Here is a 25488-nt window from a genome sequence, read left to right on the forward strand (position 1 = left end):
TTCCATTCTTCTTTCTCAAGATTGCTTTGGCTATTCGAGGTTTCTTATATTTCCATACAAATTGTGAAATGATTTGTTCTAGTTCTGTGAAAAATACCGTTGGTAGCTTGATAGGGATTGCATTGAATCTATAGATTGCTTTGGGTAGTATACTCATTTTCACTATATTAATTCTTCCAATCCATGAACATGGTATATTTCTCCATCTGTTTGTGTCCTCTTTGATTTCTTTCATCAGTGTTTTATAGTTTTCTATATATAAGTCTTTTGTTTCTTTAGGTAGATATATTCCTAAGTATTTTATTCTTTTTGTTGCAATGGTGAATGGTATTGTTTCCTTAATTTCTCTTTCTGTTTTCTCATTATTGGAGTATAGGAATGCAAGGGATTTCTGTGTGTTAATTTTATATCCTGCAACTTTACTATATTCATTGATTAGCTCTAGTAATTTTCTGGTAGAATCTTTAGGGTTTTCTATGTAGAGGATCATGTCATCTGCAGATGACATGATCCTCTTTCACTTTCATCAAGAGGCTCTTTAGTTCCTCTTCACTTTCTGCCATATGGGTGGTGTCATCTGCATATCTGAGGTTGTTGATGTTTCTCCCAGCAATCTTGATTTCAGCTTGTGCTCCATACAGCCGGGCATTTTGTATGATGTACTCTGCATTAAGTTAAATAAGCAGGGTGACAATACACATACATAAGAATTATTGTCACCCTGCTTATTTAACTTATGCAGAGTACATGGCTTAAAGCTCAACATTCAGAAAACTAAGATCATGGCATCCGGTCCCATCACTTCATGGCAAATAGATGGGGAAACAGTGGAAACAGTGGCTGACTTTATTTTGGGGGGCTCCAAAATCACTGAAGATGGTGACTGCAGCCAGGAAATTAAAAGATACTTACTCCTTGAAAGGAAAGTTATGACCAACCTAGACAGCATATTAAAAAGCAGAGACATTACTTTGTTAACAAAGGTCTGTCTAGTCAAGGCTATGGTTTTTCCAGTGGTCACGTATGGATGTGAGAGTTGGACTATAAAGAAAGCTGAGCACCAAAGAATTGATGCTTTTGAACTGTGGTGTTGGAGAAGACTCTTGAGAGTCCCTTGGACTGCAAGGAGATCCAACCAGTCCATCCTAAAGGAGATTAGTCCTGGGAGTTCATTGGAAGGACTGATGTTGAAGCTGAAACTCCAATACTTTGGCCACCTGTCATGAAGGGCTGACTCATTTGAAAAGACCCTGATGCTGGGAAAGATTGAAGGCAGGAGGAGAAGGGGACGACACAGGATGAGATGGTTGGATGGCATCACCAACTCAATGGACATGAGTTTGGGTGGACTCTGGGAGTTGGTGAGGGACAGGGAAGCCTGGCGTACTGTGGTTCATGGGGTCACAAAGAGTCAGACACGACTGAGTGACTGAACTGAACTGAACTGACTGACAATATACAGCCATGACGTACTTCTTTCCCAATTTGGAACCAGTCCATTGTTCCATGTCTGGTTCTGACTCTTGCTCCTTGACTTGTATACAGATTTCTCAGGAGGCGGGTAAGGTTGTCTGGTATTCCCATCTCTCAGAATTTTCCACAGTTTGTTGTGATCCACACAGTGTCTCCTGCATACGCATGGGTCAGCAGTGGCCTGCCGCAGGGGCTCTGGGTGCAGCAGACCTGGGTCACACAGCCTGTGGCATAAGCCCTCTTGGAAGAGGTAGCCATTAACCCACCATAGAGCTGCCAAGCAAATGACCCACAAACTGCAGAACAATTATACCAAATAAATTCTTGCACTGTTAAGAAAGTTCTAGGTCCCACAACAGATTTCCCAACCTGGGGATCTGGCAAAGGGACTGAGAATTCCCAGGGAATTTGACTTTGGAGGCAAGGGGGATTTGATTACAGAACTTCCCCAGGACTGGGGAAATAAGGCTCTTGTAAGGCACAAACAAAACCTTGTACACACCAGGACCCAGGAGAAAGGAACAATGACAAACCTAGACAGCTAATTAAAAAGCAGAGACATCACCTTGCCTACAAAGATTCATATAGTCAAAGCTACAGTTTTTCCAGTAGTCATGTACAGATGTGAGTGTTGGACCATAAAGAAGGTTGCTGCTGCTGCTGCTGCTGCTGCTAAGTCACTTCAGTCGTGTCCGACTCTGTGCGACCCCATAGACGGCAGCCCACCAGGCTCCCCCGTCCCTGGGATTCTCCAGGCAAGAATACTGGAGTGGGTTGCCATTTCCTTCTCCAGTGCATGAAAGGGAAAAGTGAAAGTGAAGTCGCTCAGTCGTGTCCGACTCCTAGCGACCCCACGGACTGTAGCCCACCAGGCTCCTCCGTCCATGGGATTTTCCAGGCAAGAGTACTGGAGTGGGGTGCCATTGCCTTCTCCGTAAAACAACTACACCCCAATAAAAAAATAATTTTAAAAAATTAAAATTAAAAAAAAAAAGCCTTGAGAGCAGACAGTAGACCAGGCCTCCACATGTATGCAGTCTCTGGGTTCCACATTTCCCTTACTTCTAAAAATCCAGTTCAACTCAAGTCAAGGAAAAGAGGGCAGCTCTTCTCTTCCTACAAAATTCAGTCTAATAGCTTTAGAGCCATTAATTGTGGAAGAGGAAAGTAGAAGTCTCCATCAGCTGCAGTGGGAGAAACAGAAGTGTGTGTGTGCTGGGGGAGGCGGGGCGGGGGGGGGGTAGGTATCAGCATCCATAAAGAGGCAGGAAGGTGTGATGCAGCATGCCACAGCCCCAGTGGGGTATGAAGGGCATCCATTGGGAGAGAGGGAGGAGCAGCCTGATGTGGGAGCCACGGGTAGGTAAAAGCAGCACCCAAGAGGGGAAAGGGCAGTGACAACAATGGGAGGTTAGTTACATACAGAGGGACTGATCCAAAAGGGGACTGCATTAAGGATAATAGGACCAGGTTTCTCACTGTTAGAGGGTGAAATCAAAATACAGAAAGGGAAAAACATCTGTATATCAAAGTGGAACTGGAAATATCTTCAAATGGAATTGGAGTTGAACTCAAGTTTTCTGACATATGTTATAAAAATAAAGCTAGATGTAAATGTGAGGAAGAGTATATATCTACACACAAATATATACACACATGTATATATATTTTCTAGCTCTGTTTACTGAAGGGCCAGGGAGAAACAACACTCTTTGGAGAAATGGCCGATTCCAGGGCTACGGCAAAGGAAGTACAAGATGAGCTTAGAACATCTTGTTGTGCCAGAAAGCAGGGAGACACTCAAAAGGATGCAGAAGCCAACTTGAAGGGGCTCCCACTGGCAAGTAAATAATATTAATGGATTATTATGCACTGAATAAAAACAGGAAATCATGAGCCTATGCACTGAATTAAAAAAGGAAACCATGAGGCCTTAAGATAAAAATAAATGAATGAATAATTTTAAAAGTTAAAGTTTGGCAAGGGAGTTCACATAGTTTCAAAGTATCTACCCACAGAATGCTTATTAACAGGGAGTAAGTTTACAGTGCCTAAACCTAGCAGACATCACCCCAATCCAGTGAGCAAAATGAACATCATCAATAATGGGATTAATCAAAGAAGGTTGATTGTCAAAGAATTGATGCTTTTGAACTGTGGTGCTGGAGAAAACTCTTGAGAGGCCCTTAGACAGCAAGGAGATCAAACCAGTCAATCCTAAAGGAAATCAACCCTGAAGATTCTAAGAGCCAATTCACTGGAAAAGACCCTGATGATGGGAAGGATTGAAGGTAAAAGGGGAAGGGGTTGGCAGACGATGAGATAGTCAGAGAGCATCACTAACTCAATGGACACAAACCTGAGCAAACTCTGGGAGATAGTGAAGGACAGGGGAGCCTGGCGTGCTGTAGTCCATGGGGTTGCAAAGAGTCGGACACGACTTAGCAACTGAACGACAACAACGTTTAGTCATTTGGCTGAGATTCCTCCTTTGGCAGAAGTGTCCAGCCTCTTATCTATTCTGGGACAAAGTCTTACCCTGTCCCCCCCATTTCCCCATTTCCCTTCTGACCCTACCGGACACAGCCTGGACAGTGGAAGGGGCTAGGTGATGCTGGCTTCCTCCCTCCCTCAGACTAACTCAGACTATCTCCTGGCCCCAGTACTTGATGCGGGTTGGGGAAGAGGAGGAGAAGAATGACTCAGGCAGGGCCCCAGGGTGCAGGGAGGAGACTCCTGCTCTGGCAGGGCCAGGCAGGAAGGGGTGGAGACTGCTGGAGTCAAGGGGAACAGAGATGGAAAAAAAGACTCAGAAACACGGAAAAAGACAAGAGTCTCCAGAAGTAAACCCTTAATTAATGGCTAACTGATTTTTCAACAAGGATGCCAAATTCAGTGGGAAAAAACTTTTTTCAACAAATGGTGCTAGGACAACTATCCATATGGAAGGAATGAAGTTGTACCCCTACCTCACACCATATACAAAAATTAGCATAAAATGAATCAAAGACCTAATTACAAGGGCTAAAACTGGAAAATTATTAGAACATAGGTGTCAATCTACTTGACCCTGGATTAGGCAAAGATTTTGTAGATGTGACACCTAACCCACAAACAACCAAAGAGAATAAACTGGACTTCATCACAATTTTAAAGCTTTTGTGTATCAAAGGACACAATTAAGAAAGTAAATGGAAGAAAATATTTGCAAATTATCAATCTGATAAGGCTCTACTATTCAGGATATATAAAGAACTCTTACAACTCAGTAATAAAAAGATAAGTAACAACTAAAAACAAGCAAAGAATTTGAATAGATATTTCTCCAAAGAAGATATGCAGATGGCCAAATGCATATGAAAAGATGCTCAACATCATTAGTCATCAGGGAAATATAAATCAAAACCACAATAAGATACCACCTCACATCCACCAGGATGACTATAATCAAATAAACTGAAAATAACAAGTGTTGGTAAGGATGTGGAGAAAATAGAACCTTCAAGCACTTTGCTGGGAATGCAAAATGGTGCAGTCACCCTGGAAAACGGTTTGGCAGCTTCTTAGAAAGTTAAGCACAGAGTTAGTACATGACCCAGCAATTCCAAGAGAACTGGAACTATATGTTCACACAAACCCATGTATAAGAATATTCGTAGCAGCACTATTCACAACAGTCAAAAAGTGGGAACAATTTAATTGTCTATTAGCTGATGAATGGATAGAAAAAATGTGACACATCCATACAATGGAATGTTATTTGGCCATAAAAAGGAATGGAATACTAACACATGCTATAGTATGGATAGACCTTGTAAACATTACATAGAAAAAGCAGACACAAAAAGCCACATATCAAGGAATTCCTTGGTTGTCCAATGGTTAGGACATGGCACTTTCATTGCTGTGGCCTTAGTTTAATCCCTAGATGGGGAACTAAGTGCAAGCCACATGGCACAGCCAAAAAGAAAAGGACTCAGTGCTTTCACTGCAGACACAAAAAGTCATATTATCATATGATTCCATTTAAATGAAATGTTCAGAGGAGTCAAATCCATAGAAACAAAAAGTAGACTGGCAGTTGCCAAAGACTGAGGAAAGGGAGTGACTAACAATGGCTTCAGGATTGCTTTGGAGGAGGATCATAAAAATGGTCTAGAATTAGACTGTGGCATGGTTGCACAACCCATGAATATACTAAAAACTACCGAACTGTACACTGTAAAAGGGTGGATTTGATGCCATGTGAATCTGTTGTTGTTTAGTCACTAAGTTGTGTCTGACTCATATCCAAACCCATGGACTATAGCCTCCCAGGCTCCTCTGTCCGTGGGATTATCCAGGCAAGAATACTGGAGTGGGTTGCCATTCCTTCTCCAGGGGATCTTCCTGACCCAGGAATTGAACCCACATCTCCTGCATCGGCAGATGGATTCTTTACCAATGAACCACAGAAAAGCCCCATCAAGTGAATTACTCAATTTAAATCAGTCAACACAACCCTCCATATTAATAGTCCAAAGTAGAAAGCCCATGGTCCTATCAACAGATGCCCAACAAAGCTCACTGAAGACAACTCTGGACTTCATTTGACATCAGGAGGTCAAGCTCCCCTTGGCATGGGGGCTCAGTGCTTTGCTTACTGCAAAGAGACTTAGAGAAATGAGTCTATTAAACTTCACAAGCTCATCGATCAGACTGGTTAGTTTTAATCACCTCTTACAGGTTTCTGTTTTTTAAATTTAAATGCAGAGGGGTGCTGAAATAATAAGTCCCCACATTACCTGACACTACTGTGTTATCAAAGACCTCCCTAGGGAGGCTATAGTCCATGGGTTTGCATAAAGTCTGACACTGTTTCCACTGTTTGCCCATATATTTGCCATGAAGTGATGGGACCAGATGCCATGATTTTCTGAGTGTTGAGCTTTAAGCCAACTTTTTCACTCTCTTTCACTTTCATCAAGAGGCTCTTTAGTTCTTCTTCACTTTCTGCCATAAGGGTGGTGTCATCTGCATATCTGAGGTTATTGATATTTTTCCCAGCAATCTTGATTCCAGCTTGTGCTTCATCCAGCCCAGTGTTTCTCATGATGTACTCTGCATATAAGTTAAATAAGCAGGGTGACAATATACAGCCTTGACGTACTCCTTTTCCTATTTGGAACCAGTCTGTTGTTCCATGTCTAGTTCTAACTGTTGCTTCCTGACCTGCATACAGGTTTCTCAAGAGGCAGGTCAGATGGTCTGGTATTCCCATCTCTTTCAGAATTTTCCACAGTTTATTATGATCCACACAGTCAAAGGCTTTGGCATAGTCAATAAAGCAGAAATAGATGTTTTTCTGGAACTCTCTTGCTTTTTCGATGATCCAGCAGATGTTGGCAATTTGATCTCTGGTTCCTCTGCCTTTTCTAAAACCAGCTTGAACATCTGGATGTTCATGGTTCACATATTGCTGAAGCCTGGCTTGGAGAATTTTGAGCATTACTTTACTAGCGTGTGAGAGGAGTACAAGTGTGTGGTAGTTTGAACATTCTCTGGCATTGCCTTTCTTTGGGATTGGGATGAAAACTGACCTTTTCCAGTCCTGTAGCTGCCACTGCTGAGTTTTCCAAATTTGTTGGCATATTGAGTGCAGCACTTTCACAGCATCATCTTTGAGGATTTGAAATAGCTCAACTGGAATTCCATCACCTCCACTAGCTTTGTTCGTAGTGATGCTTCCTAAGGCCCACTTGACTTCGCATTCTAGGATGTCTGGCTCTAGGTGAGTGACCACACCATCGTGATTATCTGGGTCGTGAAGATCTTTTTGTACAGTTCTTCTGTGTATTCTTCCCACCTCTTCTTAATATCTTCTGCTTCTGTTAGGTCCATACCATCTCTGTCCTTTATCGAGCCCATCTTTGCATGAACTGTTCCCTTGGTATCTATAATTTTCTTGAAGAGATCTCTAGTCTTTCCCATTCTATTGTTTTCCTCTATTTCTTTGCATTGATCGCTGAGGAAGGTTTTCTTATCTCTCCTTGCTATTCTTTGAAACTCTGCATTCAAATGGTAATATCTTTCCTTTTCTCCTTTGCTTTTCGGTTCTCTTCTTTTCACAGCTATTTGTAAGTCCTCCTCAGACAGCCATTTTGCTTTTTTGCATTTCTTTTTTTAAAGAAATTTTAAACTTTCTTTTAAAACTAAGAAAGAGGCAGGACCTGAAATTAATGGCGTGTGAGAAGCCCTGTATGTATTATAGTGCATCAAACTCTCTTGGTGGAAACTAACAGTTTAGACTTCCCTTTGTCACCAGGGAACTCCAGTTCCCAACTTCTCCTCACCTGGGCTAAAGACATTAACCCAAGCCTCTGAAGTGGGTAGCAGGGCCCCAGTGGAATGAGAGTGAATGGAACCTGTCTCAACAGTTGTGTGTGAATTTAAATATTTAAATCAAATATCAGAAGAAAACAGAATTATTCTCTCTAATCCAAACTGCTTACTCCTCAAAAGAAAAGCCATGACAAACCTAGACAGCATATTAAAAAGCAGATACACTACTTTGCCAATAAAGGTCCATATAGTCAAAGCTATGGTTTTTCCAGTAGTCATGTCCGGAGAGTTGGACCATAAAGAAGGCTGAGCGCTGAAGAACTGATGCTTTTGAACTATGGCATTGGAGAAGACTCTTGAGAGTCTCTTGGACTGCAAGGATATCAAACAAGTCAATCCTAAAGGAAATTAGTTCCGAATATTCACTGGAAGGACTGATGCTGAAGCTAAAGCTCCAGTACTTTGGCCACCTGATGCAAATGGCTGACTCATTAGAAAAGACCCTGAAGCTGGCAAGGATTGAAGGCAGGAGGAGAAGAGGCTAAAAGAAGATGAGATGGTTGGATGGCCTCACCAACTCAATGGACATGAGCTTGAACAAGTTTCGGGAGATGGTGAAGGACGAGAAAGCCTGGCATGCTGCAGTCCACAGGGTCACAAAGAGTCAGACACAACTGAGCTACTGAACAACAAATCCAAACTGCACAGATGCTATTGCTAAGGAGGGCTTAGATGGGCAACATTAACTTTTTCAAGGAGCCGATTTAAATAAAAGTCTTATGCAATGACCACTAATTCGGGATAAAACCCTGGAGGCCTGCAGGGCTCTGGCTTCCTCTGCACAGCCAGAAAGAACCCCACAGCCCATGCAAAAGGGCATCACTGCTTATCACTCAAGTGTACAAATGTGACAAAGCCATGTAAGCCTGTGGACACACAGCTTTTGTCTCACATTTAGAGTAGTGTGTCCCAGAGGAATAATTGGGGGACAGGCAGAACAGACGGAGCATTAGTGTAGACTGGGTGCTACGCGCACCCCTTGACAAGTGCCATCTCAACCTAACTCCCTGGACAGCCCTCAAACTGAATGGGCCTCATTATGCCCATTATACAGGTGAAAAACTGACACCCCACAAGGTAATGATGTGGCTTTCCTGGGGCCCCAATGCAAGCAAGAGCATCAGGACTCAGGCACAGGAGCACACACTATTCAACAGGATCAGGGGCCAAGCATGTGCCCAGACATTCCCACATCACTGTCCAGATCAGTGGACCACAGGCCCATGTCCACCTCCCTCAGTGTCACACTGCTGAACCTGGAAGGTTAGGGACTCACTTTCCCAGGCTCCTGAGCAAGGCATGGCTATCGGATCCAGCCCACACTGGGAGGCACAGGGGAAATCTGTTGTGGGTTCCTCAGAGAGTGTCTGTTCTCTGAGGAGAGGAACGAGCAGGTGACACCCTAAGCTAGGTTGGACTGTCCCAAGATCCCTGCCCCACAGTGTGAATGCCCCTCTCAAAGCTATTCCACCAAACACTACTCCAGGTGCTGCGGTGAAGGAACTCTGCAGAAGGAAGTTAGGTCCCAGATCCGCTGACTATGAGTTCACTCACTAACAAGGAGATCCTCCTGGTTGGAACTGACCTAATCAGGTGAGACCTTACCAGGGAGGGGGCTTTTCCTGGCCAAAGAGATTTTAAGCATAGAGTGAATGGACACGAGGTGCCATGTGGCAAAGAAACTAAGAACAGCCACTAGGGGCCAGTCAGCCAGAAAACAGCCCAGAATCACAAGGAAATGAATTCTGCTAGCAACTTGGATGAGCTTGGAAAATACCCTGAGAGAATTCAGCCTGATGGCACATGGATTCCAGCTCTTGAGACCCTGAAAAGAGAATCCAGATATATAGAATTCTGATTTATAGGACTATGAACTAACATATGGGCATTATTTTAAGCTGCTGAGTTTGTGATAATTTACAACATAGTAGTGAAAAGGGAAAAAACAAACACACATACAATCCTCACATGTTCTTCCCACCTTGAACATGATGGCTGGAGCTGTGGAAGCCATCTTGTGAGCATGAAGCAATAAGCATTAGAAAGATCTTTATCCCATGCACAAGAAAGATCTAGACAGATAGAGCCATGTTCCTGTAGCAGATTGTTAAGAAACTGTCCCAAATGAGTCGCGGACCCCTCATTAACACAGCACAGTCTTCTTTTCCAGTCCCCTGGAACTAGATGGGCCTTATGTCTGGCTTTGTGCAATAGAACATGCAGAATGTAATACGCTGGGGCTGGTGAAAATAACCCTTAACAAATGTTGTAGCATCTCCTATTCCCTGAAGGGAACCCTACCACCATATGAAGGAGCTCAGGCCACTCACATGGAGAAAGAGGGCTTCAAAATAAGAAGTCACAAGGAGAGCATGGCCTCAGGAGAGAGAAAAGCATGGTCCCAGACAGACAACATTACTAGAAGAGAGAGGCCTGCCATCCCAGCCAGCCCCATGGGACATCAGGCACACAGATGAAGCCAAACTGGATCCTCCTGTCCTGGCCAACATCATGTGGAGCAGAGATGAGCCACTCATACTGACACTGCTTGAATTCCTGCCCATGGATTGTTCCACTGGGCCACTAAGTTTTAGGGCTACTTGTATAACTGACTGATACAGACCTGCTGAGTCTGCTGAGCACTGCCATCATCCACCCTGAAATGGTTCCTCCAGGCCTGTTGCTATTCAATGGCTAAATGTCTGCTTCATCAACTGACTTGTGATACCCAGGTGGAAGGAGACCTTCTGGCCCTGGTCTCACAGCTGTACTCCTCAGCATCTCTCTTCCCTACCTGCTGCACTACCAGACTCTAGAGGCAGCCTTTGGCCTCCAGGCACACTTTTGAGCTTGCACTCAGCTTCTTCCCATCCCTGTACCACATCGTCTCCATCTGGGCCTGGCCACCTCACAGCTCAGCGTGGCACTGGCCCCCGCCTTGGCCTGTACCTCCCTGAGTGCCGGCTGCTCCCTGGCAAACACCACTGAAGACTTTAGGGACAGGGAGGGATACACAGTCAGAGGTTCTGCCCCGGAGAGGTTTTCCAAGTCCTTGAGTCATGACAGAGCTGTGCTCTAGACCCTGGCAGTCTCAGATCCACCATGAAAATCCTTTGTGATTAGGGGCTACACATGGAACCCTCCATGGGCACAGGTGGTCCAGGTACTCCAAGCCCTCCTGGGTGTGATGGGAAGCAGCCTCAGAGCTCCTGATGGGCAGATGGCCCTAGGGCCTGTGTTCAGATGGAAGGACGCATCGGGGACAAGGCAGAGACCCTCCTGAAAGCCAGGATGGGGCAGAGCTGGACTTGGAGAATCTGCCAAGAGACCTCAATGGCTTTGAGAAACAGCCAGGGCCTCAGACTTACCAAGGTCCAAATCTAACCTTCCAAGGACACTTCCAACCCTTTCTAGGTCTGCTCTGCCTCAGTTCCTCATCTTTACAAAGAAAACATGGGTTTTAAATTTCCTTCTTATTCTTTATGTTACAAACCTGTATTCTTCCTATGTATATAAACACACATATACACATACATATGTTTTGTGGGCAGTTTCTTTACCCAAATCCAGGAGTAACTACCCCTACTCCCAAGTATTCTCAGAAGAAATGAAGTGAGAGAGCTTGGCCTTGCAACTGCAACATAGTTGGAAGCAGCCAGAACTGCTCCCCACAAACCAAGCCTAGAAGGCAGTGCATTCACCACAGACACACAATCAGGAGTCCAGAGTCCTCACCCACTCAGCACCAATAGGTGCCCTCATCCTGCACAGTGACTGAGGCAGCCACCAACCAGTGCCGTGTGCCTACAGCCTCCCGGGAGAAGTGCTGGCAGGAGCAACCGAGCTCCACGCCATCCTTGTACCAGGAAACGTGCGCATGGGCGTCTGAGGTCTCGAGCTCCATGTGAGCTGGGCTCCCCACCACAGCATCCACATAGCCACCAGCCGTGTTCTTGTGCAAAAGGGGTGTGAGGCCTACAAGGGCACACAGGCAAGTCAGGGGGCTGACAGAGCCCTAACCACACACGTGCCCACGCAGCTAGTAAATGAAGATGCTCGTGCTTCAGGATCACGGTGGACAGCAGCCCTCACCCAGACCTGGAGACCGAGCAGCCTCGTGGCTGACTTTCAACCACCAAGTGCTGCCCACTTATAGGAAGCTCCTCCCCTTCTGAGCAGAGGTCCTGACCCCCAGCCTCCCACCAGGGTTGGCAAGGCTCCTGGTTCCCCACCCTACCCTCAGGGGTGACCCGACAGCCTAGCCTCCTCGGGAGGTCGGCAGAGCTGCCCAGGCCTCTGCCCTCCCCACGTGGTCACCCGACACCATCCCGTTCCCCCACTGTCTCCACGGGGTGGGCTGAGCACCCCCCCAACACACCCCTGACCTCCCACAGGGTAACCTGAGCCTGTCGGACTCCCCACCCTCCCTGAGGGCTTGGCAGAGCTGCTCTCCCTCTCACCTTCCCCACGGGGACAAAGGACAGCGGCTCCTGCCACTCAGAGCCTCCAGGATGTATCCAGAGTTGAGGGGGGAGAGGAACACACACACACACACACTCGTGTCACCTTGCACCAACAGCTGGTAGGCGATGCGGCCCCCGCGGCTGACGCACTCATACAGGCCCGCGTCTTCTCGCCTCACGTCCCGCACGAGCAGTGCCCTCTGTCCAGCTGAAGCCTGAACCTCATACTTGGGGCCTGGAGACAGTGTGTGTCCATCCTTGAGCCACGTCACGGCTGCGGCCTGGTCCGACAGCTCAGCCAGGAGCTGGGCCTCCTCGTGCAGCCGGGCCAGCACCTCCTGAGCTGCCGCTGCTGGCACTGGATGCTTGGCCGTCAGCTCCAGGGCTGCTGGAAGTCACAGACAGGCGACAAAGGGGGTGTGAGTGAAGAGGGCAGTGAAAGGAGGAGAGTGATCAGAGGAGCAGGGTGGGGAAGTGGGAGGAAGGCGTGGACAGCGGGGTGTGGATGGGAGGAAGGGAATGGCAGTAGAAAGAGACAGCAGACAGAGGAGGAAGAGCCGGATATCGTGGCATGGACTCCGAGAGGCAAGAAAACAAGACACAGGACAAGAAGGGTGGTAGGAGAAGGAATCAACAAGAGGGGAGGAGGGAAGGGGGGAGGGAAGTGGCGGGGGCACAGAACACAGAACTGAAGCTTGGCACCATCGGACTCTTTAGACCCTCCTCCGCTCACACCCAGTGGCCGTGCATGGCCTTGCACACCCCCACCTGGCCCCACGTTATCCAGTTGCTCTGAGAGCAACAACAGATCTCCCAGATGCTGCTATCCCTCAAGGAAACGTGGCCTGGAGAAGCCCTGGGGTCACAAGACAGGGTCCCTACCTCGGACCTCCATGCGGATGCTGCTCTCGATGCCATTAGCCACGAACTTGAGCTCCGCCCCATGCAGGCTGACAGGCACCGCGCGGATGGTGAGAGTGTGGCGGGTCCCATCTCTGTGTATCACATACACGCTGCTGGCCTTGAGGACCCGCCCATCCAGGAACCACTCCCCTGACGAGGCCGTAGTGAGGTCCACAGAGAAGGTCACCTCGCCGCCTTCCACAGCCTCCACTGCCTTCAGAGGTGTTTTCACAGCCAGCTGGGGAGCTGTGGAGTGAGAGCTTTAGGAAGTAGTTGGGCCCCTCCCCTCTTCTCCTCCAGTGCCTAGGCCCAAATAACCCCTCCTCTAGGAAGTCCACTGGGCAAGTACATGGAGACCCTGAGTGAAAGCCAGACCCAGGGTGGAGTGAGAACAAGTTAGAGCTACCCAAGATCCCCTTCAGATCCCACAGACCCAGTGGGGAGCCCAGTGCCCTGGGGCTGGTGGACACAGGCAGTTCCTGGGGGCTTGAGTCCTGTTTGGGGGTCACCTGGCCTTCCCACCAAAGAGTCTTCAATAGCATCAGGATCCTGGGCCTGCCCCCTACCACAAAGAGGACCCAGGAGCCACGCTGGCCTCTCCAACACTGGGCTACACTCTAGGTCTGGGCGATTCAGAGGCAGATGGCCCCACAGACTGCTACCAGGGTGCCATGGAGAAGAGAACTGTCAGCACTTACCCAGGTGTACAGTTCCTGGGAACTCGAGGTAGGGGCTCTGGCCAAAGCTGTTCACAGCTGACACCCTGAACTGGAATTCCCCCTCCTCGGCCACACCAGCCACAGTCAGCTCAGGCGCAGTCACCCACTCATCTTCATGGCACCGGCTCCAGGTGTAGGCGCCCAGTCTCTTCTTCTCCACCAGGTAGCCCTCGATGGCAGCAGGGCGGTCCCCGGGGGGCGGTGGGCACCAGGCAAGAGTCACGGAGCTGTCTGTCTGGGCCTTCACCACGGGGGCTTCAGGCGCATGCAGGGGCGGCCTCCTGGGGGCTGAGTAGAGCACAGGCCCATGTCACCAACTGGGAACCCCTTCCCCAAGCCCTGGGTCCAATACTACAGGAGGGAAAATTTCTTGTGACAGAACTCCCAGCCCTTGCTGCGTGGGCACTGCCCTGGTGGTCTGGAATGGCCACAGCCCAAGGGGCCTGCCAGCCCAAGAGCATGCTGTGGGCCCAGCACCCCAGTCTCAGCTCGTGACTGTTTCTTGGTCTGCAGTGGACAGAGCACCCGGGCCTCGGAGGCCACACTTGGCCCAGGGCCATCATGAGCTGTCCACGGGGCCTGGAAAGGGACTCCTTCCAGTTTTCAGCCTTGACCCCCTCTGTGCATTCGGATCTTGGGCTGGATGATGGTTAAGGCAAGGCACAAGGACCCTTCCAAGGGTGTTGAGATCCATGTGCAGGGGCACACCCCTGGCCCCAGCAAAGTGCTGACCCTGTGCCACCTGGTCTCAGCACCAAAGGCCAAGAAAGAGGACACACACAATGTTCCCCTACACGCTGTGCTTCTAGAACCACCTGCACTGTTTAAGTTGGTTCACAGGTCGGGGGGTGGGGGGCGATAGGACTCCCACTTTACGGACGCCTAGTGTGACCATAGTGGAGGAGGGTGTCAGACAAATCACGCATGCCACAGAACCAAATCTACAACCTAGGCATTCCCTACAACCTAGGCAGTCTACAATGCACGGTGCTCCCTGCAGCAGGGGAAAAGTCACAGCAGGGCCCAGCACATTGTGGGCAAGGACAGGCCCCCCCCTCCATCCGACAGGTGCTCTCACGGCCCTTACCTGACACGCAGAACTGGGTAGACGTCCGGCAGTCCCCAGCCACAAAGGCCACCTCACCCACATCCCCCAGGGTGCACTGGGAGATGGTCAGCGTGTGGCATGTGCCCTCAGCAGTGACGGCCACTCGGCCCCCAGCCACCACCTCCTTCCGGTTCCACAGCCACTGAACAGGGCCCTCTGGCTTGGCCAGCTCCACACAGAACATGGCCGTGTCTCCCACCCGCACAGCTGTCTTCCTCGGGAGCTTCCGAAGGAGGTTGCCTGAAGTGGGCAGAGGAGCAGTGGGCAAGGGGGAAGGGGGCAGAGCTGGTCAGAGCGACCCCCATAGGCCTGCCCCGCCCACACCTCCTTCCTGCCCCTGTGTCCAGAGCTCCCACCCACCCCTCCCTGACCCACCCCCAGCCCTGGGATCCTGCCTGCCCCGCCACCCAGGACCTCAGTCACTTGCCCAGTTCCTGGGAAACCCATACCCTGCCCAGCCTCTTGGCCCGCTGCCCGCTCACCTTGCACTGCCAGCTCAGCCACCGTGCGGCTGCCCTCTGCTGTCTCACAGATGTACACGGCATCATCGTCAGAGGAGACGTTGAGCACAGTCAGTCGGCGCTCAGTGCCCGCCTCCTCGATGAGGTACTTGGCACTGGCCCACAGCCGTGTTTCCTCCTTATACCATGCAGATTCCATGGCTGGCACCGGCACCTCACACTGGAATGTGGCTGATGCCTTCTCCGGCACCTCCAGATCCTGCAGGCGCTTTTTGAAGGGCACTGTGGGCTCTGTGAAAGAAAAGCTCAGATGAGTGGGGCAGGGAGAGGGAAGGGGGCAGACGGGAGGGGTACCAGAGGGTTGGGGACGAGGGGGCAGTGCAAAAGGGAAGAGGGTGAAAGAAAGGAAGGAGACAGGGTAAGGTAGGTATAAGGCTGGGGTGGGGGCAGGGAGCCAGGATAGGGGTTGGAGGGGCTTTGCAGGCAGACGGTGGGTAAGAGGGCAGAGGAGCTTCAGGGAGGGGGACAGAGGGAGGTAGGGGGAGAGCAGAGGAGGGAGAATAGTGGAGAGGGAACAGCACTTAAAGGAAAGAGTCCCTTCCCCCAAGAATTAGGGAGAAGTTTGGACGAAAAAAGGAGAAATGGAGCAGGTGAAGTCATAGCAAGCAAGCAGCAACACTGGGCAGTCCCCTAAGCTGGTGGTCCTGGAGACTCACACAGCAGTGAGGCCACTGGACAAGTACTGGCCTGAAACAACTGCTCAACCCCAGCACACTTTCCTGTAAAAAAAAAAAACAAAAAAAAAAAAACACGAAGATGCAGACACACGCACACAAAGCTTGAAGCGCCCTGCTGGAGATCCTACAGCTGGTAAAAAGTGGAAATGGGACTCCAACCACATCGAGGCTGGTCTTAGGAAACAAAAAGGAACAGTCCCCCAGCAAGTTCTGACGGTACTGTCTAGAGCTGCCTCGGTGCGCTGGGGACAGAAGCCTGCAAACTGACCCAGAATCACGTTCAGGCTGCACCCTGGTGCAGCCCCAGCCTGAGGCCTCTGACAGCAGGAGGTCTGTCCTTGCTCCTGCCTCCAGCTCAGCTGGGGAGACACCCCCCCCCCCAGCATCCTGTAGGAGAAGAGGAGAGCCTGGGTCACCCTCAGCCTGGACAGGTCAGGCTCAGCCACTGGGCAACCATCTCCCGAGGGAGAGGGTGTTAGTGACAAGCACTTGGTTGTACACGCGTGTTACTTTCACAAAGCCAATGCAACAGAACAGCAAAAGCCGCCAAGCCCTCCAGCCACTGATTTCTCTACACGGTAGGGAAATGGCAGCAGCAGCAGCAGCCGCTAGAAGGAAGGGATGCGAGGCCTGGGGAGGAACCTCCGCCCGTGGTCACTGCGCACAGCGACTTCATGCCAGCCACCAGGTGTTCACCTCTCACAACGACTAGCACCGAGCTGTAGGTCTGGCCCACAAGGTTGGACGCCGTGCAGGTATAGAGGCCACAGTCTGACTGCTTGCAGAAGAGGATCTTCAGCACGAAGTTCTCCTGCTCGTCCTCGTACACCACGTGCCGCCGGCCCTCCGCCACCAGCTGTCCGTCCTTCTTCCACACGATCTCAGGCTTGGGCTCGCCCGTCACGAAGCAGCTGAGGCGCGCGTGTTTGCCCTCTGTCACCGTGCAGGTGCGCGTGCCAGCGCTCGGCGGCGAGGCCGGGGCGCCCCCGCTGCGCATGGCTTCGCGCCGCCGCTGCAGGTGCGCCAGGAGCATGGCGGTGGAGGCCCCCGGCGGGCCGAGGGCCTCCGCCTCCGCGTCCACCGTCAGCCCGGCGGCGGCGCTGGCGGCGCCCAGCGGGTTCTCTGCGTGCACCGTATAGGTGCCGCTGTCTCTGGGCTGTGCAGCCCGGATGCGCAGAGCGCTCGCCTCGCCGCTCTCCTCCACTCGCACTCGGGGGGCGTCCAGCACACCCAGGCGCCGCCCGTCCTTGGCCCAGCTTACCGACATAGGCGGCGAACCGCGCACGCGGCAGCGGAAGGTGGCCTCGGCGCCCTCGCGCACGCGGATGGAAGTGGGCCGCAGCAAGAAGTGAGGCGCCTGCTCGGCGCACGCAGCGTCAGCGTCCACCTGCAGGCCGACCGCCGCGAAGGCCTCGCCGATGGCGTTGCGCGCACGGCATACGTACTGCCCGCTGTCGCCCAGCGCCAGGTCCAGGATGGTGAGGCGGTACAGGTCGCCGTCCTGGGCCAAGCGGAAGCGACCACCCGCCTCCACCAGCTGCCGGTCTTTCTCCCAGCTCACTTGCGGCGTGGGGTTGCCCACGATCTGGCAGGTCAGCGTGGCATCTTTGCCCACCGATACCACGAAGGCCTTGGGCCGGGTTAGGAAGCGGGGTGCACCGCTGAACGAGGAGTGATCCATGGTGGTGTGGGAGAGGCGGGAGAGCCTGTGAGTGGGGGGGCGAGAGGGCATGGAGGGGCTGAGTCCTTGGTGTGCTCAGAGCCCCACTTGGCTACTGTGCCCTCCTTGGCTACGTCACCTGCCCAGTGCCGCCTGGAAAATTCAGCTTAATACAGAGTGAACGTCTCCACACGGCTCTTCCTCCCCGTTCTGCTTCCACCTCCTCCCACACACCCCGTCCCTGCAGGTGGCATCACCAGAGGCTATGGTGGTCCAGAAGTGCCAGTTTGCCTCTTTCTGGGCCTTGGAGCTTGGCCCCACCTCCAGCCCCCGAATGGGCTCTTTTTAATTGGCTGGAGCATCTCCTCCCTCTTGTCCCAGCTCCAGGCCTGCTGCCCCAGCTCAAGATCCAGCGGAGCACCTATCCCCAGACACCACACCAGCACCAAGCTTGCCCTCCTCCCTGTGTGGCCTCTGCCATGCTATATGTCACCAACAAGACCTTCCCCGTCCCTTCTGGCCACTCCAGTTTCCATCAGGTGTCCTGTCTCCCCACACATTGGTGCTTCCTGGAGCTTGAAACTCCAATCTACCTAGTATCTCCCAGTCACAGAGAGGCAACTCTCTGCACCCTGGCAGGCCCTGGCCGTGGAGGCTCATGAGGTGCCCACTGCCGGCCTGTCCTCTCTAAGGCGCACCAGAGGTGTTCTCCACTCCAGCAGGCTGCTTGGCCTGCCCCCTTTGCTCCCCATTCTCCTCAGTGGCTTTCCCCACTCAAGCATTGGGCTACCCTGCAGGCTGTGTGCACAGCTGTCCAGCCCTCCTCACTGGACATTCCACAACAGAGAGTGCAGTACACAGGGCCTGTCCCTTCTGCCACTGTCCTGGGTCACATCTCACCCCTCCTGGGGTCCCGCCACACACCCCCTCGACCCCTGAGGGGGTGTGCTCATTCACGAGCAAAGAATGGAAATTCTACAGCTGGAGGGGTGGGCACCCCTCAAGCACACAGGGCTACCCACGAGCTCTTGCTATGAGTGCCTGCCTCCTTTCATCAGAAGTCGAAATGGGGAAGGTCGATGGTGTGTCTGTGGAGGACAGTTGAGAATCCTGCAAGAAGAGTCAAGGATGTCAAGGCTGAGAATGAGTGGGCCAGCTAGCCAAGCCCAACCAGGGGGCCTGTGGGGAGACTGTAACCCAGTCACTGCAGGTCTTGGCTGAGGCTCCACTGGCTGTGGCTCTGCCGACTGGACACCTTGCAGGGATGGGTTTGGCACCAGCAATGCCAAATGCCTCTGACTGACTCTGGCCTCTGCCACCTCCAGGTTGGATCCTGCTGGCCCCCAGCACTGGTGGGTGAGGTGAAACTGAGCCTTGCCTACACAGGGGCTTCTGTAAGGAGAACCAACACAAATGGGCCCCGTGGGCCCTGGGCTGTCCCCAAGTGCCTTAACTCTCTTCACCCCGGGAGCTGGGCCTTCAGCATGGGGCTGCCCACCGTGGGACAAACAGGGCAATGTTCCCAGGCCCTCCAGCTCCCCATCCTGTGATTCGGGACCTAATCCGCTTAATCCCCCTCAAGGAGGTGAGCTGGGACCAGCCTGCTGACTCACTGTGCAGTCAGCACCTCTGCCCTGCCCACTCCCCCCCCCTTCATTAGCTCCCCCATGGCCTGGCTGGGCTCTTGGCCTGAGAAGGACCTGGGCAGGTAGCCACCCGCCTCCATGGACAACCTCCTGGGCCTCAGCGTCCCTCTGTGGAAGAATTACTTTGACACCAGTTCCCCAGGGGCCTGAGTTCTGATCTCTTCCCAGCACACCCCTGCCTGCTGAATTATACAGTCAATCTGTGGGTTCCCCAAGGCAGGACTTGGCACCCTGCCCCTGCCACACCCAGAGCAGGTGTGGGAGGGAAGACTCCTGCTCTGAGCTCCTAAGCAAGTCTGTGCAGGGTCAGGGGGCCACTCCCATAGCTGGCAGCCCTCGGGCTCTAGAAAAGAAGGATGGGGAGGTCTCATCTCTGCACATACTTAGGGGGAGCCAGCTCCCAGCAGGTGCACAAGGGCGGGCAGAGACTGCAAGACCCTCTAAAGCCATGGAGACGAACCCTCTGTCCAGGGCCTGCATTCCCCACTCCCAGTGCAGCAGAACCACGGAGGTCTAAGACAAGACCCCTCCTTGACACCCCCACACCAGGCAGGCATCCTCACTGGACAGCAGGGCCAAGGTAGCCCGAGGTATGCCAGAGGACTCTGGAGCCACCCTGCTTCAAGCTCAGTTTGGGGTGGGGACCACCCAAGGCCCCTCTGGGCCCAGATTCATCCACAATATCCGCCTCCTCCCCCTGCCATGTTGGGAGCTGGGGCCACGGGAGCTGCAGCCACAAGGGCAGAATCAGGTGTTTCAGGAGGAGAGACCAAGCCAGGACTTGAGCCCCTGTGTCTCAGGAAAGCCCCTTCCTCCCTCAGATGCCCACCTATGGACCTCACTTGGGTTCCTCAGCCCCTTGGAGCCCCCATCTTGGCACTGGCAGGATCCTCACCCTGAGGCCAAGACCCTCCCCCATTGCAAGCCTACCAGGGAGCCTGGGGCTGACCCGTATCACACCTGCAGCCCCTCGCTTTTCCAGAACTTGGCCACTCTTGGGTCCTTGTGGGACTTGGGCCATTTTCCAGATGAGCCCAGAGAAGTGGTTCGCAGCCACATAGAAGAACCTTGGCCGGCCCCTCCCAGAGGCCCTGTCTCCCCCACTTTCCTCTCCTACTGTGTTGCCCCTACTCCCTTCCAGAAAAGACATCAAAGGGCAGCTCCTGCAGTCTGTGCTTTCCCCCTGGACCTCTGGGCCTTCCAGCTTCCCAAACTCCAGGGGAAATTCTTTCCTGGAGTCAGGTGTCACTGCCCCTCTGGCTGGCCCCTCCGCTGAGCCAACAGGCCCAAAATAGCCCCAGCTGTCAGCGGGCATCCATCTCAACAGAGCTGGGGGCAGGGCCAGCCAGACCCTCAGGGCACTAGGCAGAGGAGGAGGTGGGCGCTTCTGACGCCCCCTGCCTGCCCCAGCTGCTCCCTCCCCACATGAGGGTCTGGCTCCACAACCCAACCCCAGGAGCAGCGCAGCCTGGCTGAAATTCTACCCCAGGTCCCTCCATCCCCCAGAGCTGTGACCTTCAGCTTCGCTGTCCTCAGGGGCCCCGACTGGCCCCCCACCCCTCCTGAGCCCTGCCTCCTCACCTGTCTCTCCCGGGGGCACTAGGCAGCACCCAGGCGAGGGGCTCAGATGGTGCGGCAGGGCTGCTGGGTCTCACCTCCCTCTGAGGGCCCAGGACCGACAAGGTTCCCACCCAGCAGCCCGCACGCCTGCCAGTCCTCAAACTGGACAGGGACAAAAGGACAGGCGGATACTATCAGCTGAAGAAGATTGGGCCCGCCCCCACCCCGCCCCCACCGCTGCCAGCCCAGCCCAGCTCCAAAATAGCCCGGGTGTCACTGCCCCAGATTGGGTCTCACCCCTGGCCCCAGGGAAGCAAAGGGCAGAGGCTCAGGGCTGCTGGAGGAGGGGGAGGCCTGTGTGTGCCAGTGATGTTGCGGGTGAGGCAGGGCCCCCGCTCGAGAGACCCCTGCTCAGACCAGCATCCTGGAGTGCAGGGAGGGAAGGAAAAAGGGGGATCCAAGACCACCACCCAGAGGGGAACAGAACCACCCCAAGATGACCAATCACCAGAGAATGCTGCAGCCTTTAGGTTGAGACGAGCAGCTGGGAGCCTAACACAGGTGCCCAAGGTCAGCTCCCTCCACCCTAACCACACACGTGACTGGGGTGAGTTCATTATTCCTGGTCCCTGCCGGCCACGCCTGGCCTGGCTGGGTGTCCATGGCATCTTTATATGGGAGTGACATCCCATCCTGTGACCTTCACTTCTCAGGGACCAGGGACCCAGCCCCGGGAGGTGGGCAGACAGGACGGGGCAGGGGGTGTAGATGACACAATCCACTTCCCACCCCAGGATGGCCGTCCCCCAGCCCCGTGACCCCGGCACAGGGACAAGGGTGACCAGGATGCTGGGCCCACCCAGGTGAGAAGGTGGGCTTCACTTAGCAGGGGTCTACTGGGGAGCCAGAGAACGCAGTTCTGCTACCTTTAGGAGAATGAGAGGATGGGAATCAGAGATCTGGTAGAAGTCCGGGGGCCTCTCCTGGGAAGAGGCTGACCCACCAGGGGAGGGTTGGGGTGCTATTCTCTGCCCATCATCACCCTTCCCCTGAGCAAGCTCCAGGGCATTGTGTTCTTGCCCAGCACCCACAGCCTGGGGTCTGGGCCATACCCTCACTCATCTCTGCTGTCTGCACCCAGGCCTGTGTCCAGTGGGAAAACCCAGGTTATGAGCACAGACCAATCACCTGAGTTACCCCAAGTCTCAGCTCAGGCTGTCAAAACAAATACCACAGACTAGGAGACTTAAACAAAATTTATTTTATGGTTCTAGATGCTACACGTTCAACATGATGGTATTGGCAGATTCCATCTTGGCTAACAGCCTTTCTTTCTGGTAAACAGATGGCACATCCTCTCAGTGTCCCAACTTGGCGGAAGAGCATGAGTTCTGATATCTCTGCTTCTCATATGGGCAATAGTCCCACCATGGGGACACACTGCTCACTTCATCTAATGCCAGTTGTCATGCCCTCTGTATTCCCAAGCCGCACACTCTCCTGTCTGTGGTCCCCCATGCTCACCCTCCTCCAGGCATTATGGTCACGCCCAGCACCTGCAGCCTGGGGTCTGAGCCATGCCCTTGTTCCATCTGTGCCCTCTGTACCCAGGCCTGTGCTCCTCCCTACCTGTGATCCTCCATAGCTCACCCTCCTCCCCTTCTGTCCTCCCTATCTTGTGACCCACCTCCATGCCTCAGCTGCTCTTAAGACCAGCCTGACTCCACACTGCTTGCAGACAAGTCCCTGGTTACCAGCTACAATCAAGGGATCCATACATCGCTGTGCACTTGAAAGATGCCCTCTCTCCTGAGTATTCTCCATCTCTGCAGGGAAGATGCCTAGCACCCAAGCAATGTATTTTTCAACAATCCACATACTTGTTGCACCCCGTGAAACCCGCAACTCCACCCTCATCATCTTTGGCAGAGAGAATGGATAACTATTACCCACCAGGACCTCTTTGACTATAAATCATCTACCTGTCAACATGGAGGGACTGTATGCTTCAAGGGTCCTGGACCCTGTCTTCTTCACCTAGCCTGAGACTCTTGCATTAACATTCCCATGAGCAGAGGAATAAATGCAAAACCAAGCGGCCCTCCAGGGTGGCTCAAATGTTATCATGTACAAGTCTTGTGTGATCATGTCAAAAGTCTGTGGTTTCAGTGTAGTTGTGAAGATGGAAGTTGTATATTCTGGGGAGAAAGAGGGTTTTATTTCCCTTCTGAACATTTTAAAGGGAAAACATTTATGATGTTTGATCAGCTTATGAATAACACAGATGAAGGAAATGCAAACTCTCATATGGAAAACAAACACACATAATAACACTTTTTAGTGTTTCGTATCAAGAATTTATTGGATCTTCCTGAAAATGTGTGTTTTTTTTAATTTTACAGCAGAGACCTAAGGCTCAGAGAAGTTAGAATAATTTGTTTAGGTTTATACAACTGACAGTGCTTAACCAACTTTCTCCTAAGAATAAATGACAGTCTGTAAAACCAGGGAGATACAACAACTCAATGCATCACCACAGCCTGCATAACATCCTGAAATAAAAAGGGGACATTAACGGGAAAGCTGGTGAAATCCAAATAAAGTCTGAAGTTTGGCTTTGAAAACAAATGTAAATGGTTAAAAATTCCTTGGTGGAGAGGTGGCTCCTGCACAGCTCCTGCACAGCTGGTGGTCAGCAGTCAGCCCAGGGTTTCCCTTGGGGCCCTTTCTTCCTCCTGGCCCCTCATCCTGGGCCCCTTTCTGGACTTGCCATGCGGAGGACATCCTGGAGCTGTTTCCAGGGTCTGCACTTCTGAGCGTGGAGTCCCAAAGGCCCTGTGGGCAGGTGAAGGCCCTGGGATGGGGGTGCGGAGGGTGCAAAGGCAGAAAGTTTGAGGACAGATGACCAGATGAAAATTCTCCGTGTATTTAGGTAGGTAAGAGTTTTCAAATCATACTATCGCTTTTAATAAGGACTTCCCTGGTGGCTCAGTGGTAAAGAACCCAGCTGCCAATGCAGGAGATGCAGGTTCGATTCCTGGGTCGGGAAGATCCCGTGGAGAAGGAAATGGCAACTCACTCCAGTATTCTTGCCTGGAAAACTCCACGGACAGAGGAGGCTGGCAGATGAGTCTATGGGGCTGCAAAAGAGTCAGACACGACTGAGTGACTATAAACAACAACAATTGCTTTTAATGGAGAAACTTTGGAAAGAACCTAAATGCCCACCTATACTATAATAAAGAAATGATTGTGTCATTGGGCAGTGAGTGCTACACATCAGTTTAAAAAGTGAACTGGAATTGTATCCACAATGTCAGTAAATTAAGTAATCAAATGGGAAAAAATGAATCAAAAGTTGGCGGCTCCCACTTCCTTGAGTCTCTGCTGGTTCCTGGTGTGCCCACCACCTCCCTTTGGCCACAACAGGCTAAACCTACAGCTGGAAGCTAAGGGAGGGGGAGGAGGGGCAGGAGGTGGGTCAGAAAGGAGCTGAGGCCAGAGCTAAGCAGGGAAGAAAAACGTGCCAGAATGACAGGAGCCTCTGCCAGGCAGGACCACCTAGGTGAGGACCGCAGGATCTGCAGAGACCTCCTGGGGCCTTCACCTGCCCACAGGGCCTTTGGGACTTCACGCTCAGAAGTGCAGACCCTGGAAACAGCTCCAGGATGTCCTCTGCATGGGAGGTCCAGAAGGGGGCCGAGGATGAGGGGCCAGGAGGAAGAAAGGGCCCCAAGGGAAACCCTGGACTGACTGCTGACCACCAGCTGTGCAGGAGCAGGAGAGGCAAGTGGCCTGGCTTGGCTCTGCACAAGGGATGGCTTTGCTGATCAGGCAGAAGCAGGAGGCACCAAGAAGAGTAAGCATGCTCTGGGCATTCTGGGCTGGACAGGCCTCTGGGAGAAGGCATCCATGGGCCCCTGGGTCCAAGGAGAGCTGGCACTCTGAGAGGCAAAGCCAGAACCTCAGGGACACTCACAACCAAAGGAGAGAGACCAAAGGGGTGAGGGGCTTATCAACACCCCGTTTGTCTTCCCATCCATGTGGTGAATGATGTCTTTGTAGATCTGAGTGTATTCCCCACACCAAGGCTGGAACTGTCCTAGTCGCTATCTGAGGACCTTGCTCCGAGATACATGCCAGGTGCCCCCAGGCTTGAGCTTAGCATCCCTCCTCCCAGGACCACAGTGAGCCCCAAGACGGGGGAGTGCTTTCCCCAGTCCAAGGACCTGAGCTCCCCAGGGGCAGGCCCACTACAAGGCAGCTGCAAAACTCAAGAGACAAGACAAGTGCTTCTGAAAGAAGGTTATTATAAAATCATACCATGTCCAATATAAGAAAGGGGGAGGCCCAAACTTGGTTTCAAGAAAACACCAC

The 25488-nt window shown here is 52.2% G+C and overlaps 1 protein-coding gene and 1 long non-coding RNA gene across 3 annotated transcripts in view; both read right to left on the bottom strand.

Annotated features, from left to right (window-relative positions):
* Positions 1 to 21279, bottom strand: part of OBSCN (obscurin, cytoskeletal calmodulin and titin-interacting RhoGEF) — a 237167-nt gene extending 215888 nt beyond the window's left edge. For both annotated transcript variants that reach the window (XM_081497755.1, XM_081497754.1), the window contains exons 1-7: positions 21133 to 21279; positions 16942 to 17951; positions 15530 to 15799; positions 15027 to 15287; positions 13919 to 14227; positions 13200 to 13466; positions 12421 to 12705 (exon numbers count right to left, since the gene is read on the bottom strand). In XM_081497755.1, the coding sequence (XP_081353881.1) occupies positions 12421 to 12705; positions 13200 to 13466; positions 13919 to 14227; positions 15027 to 15287; positions 15530 to 15799; positions 16942 to 17926 (2377 nt within the window). In that variant the 5' untranslated portion in view covers positions 17927 to 17951; positions 21133 to 21279. The remainder of the gene's footprint in view (positions 1 to 12420; positions 12706 to 13199; positions 13467 to 13918; positions 14228 to 15026; positions 15288 to 15529; positions 15800 to 16941; positions 17952 to 21132) is intronic.
* Positions 299 to 10528, bottom strand: LOC145509290 (uncharacterized). Its single transcript, XR_014055987.1, has 2 exons — positions 6573 to 10528; positions 299 to 664 (listed from the first exon to the last, which is right to left on the bottom strand). It is a non-coding gene; the product is annotated as an uncharacterized LOC145509290 (long non-coding RNA).
* Positions 21280 to 25488: the final 4209 nt, after the last annotated feature.

Source organism: Giraffa tippelskirchi, chromosome 6 (assembly GCF_054371585.1).
Source record: "Giraffa tippelskirchi isolate mGirTip1 chromosome 6, T2T-mGirTip1v1.2.pri, whole genome shotgun sequence".
In the NCBI taxonomy this organism is placed as follows: domain Eukaryota; kingdom Metazoa; phylum Chordata; class Mammalia; order Artiodactyla; family Giraffidae; genus Giraffa; species Giraffa tippelskirchi.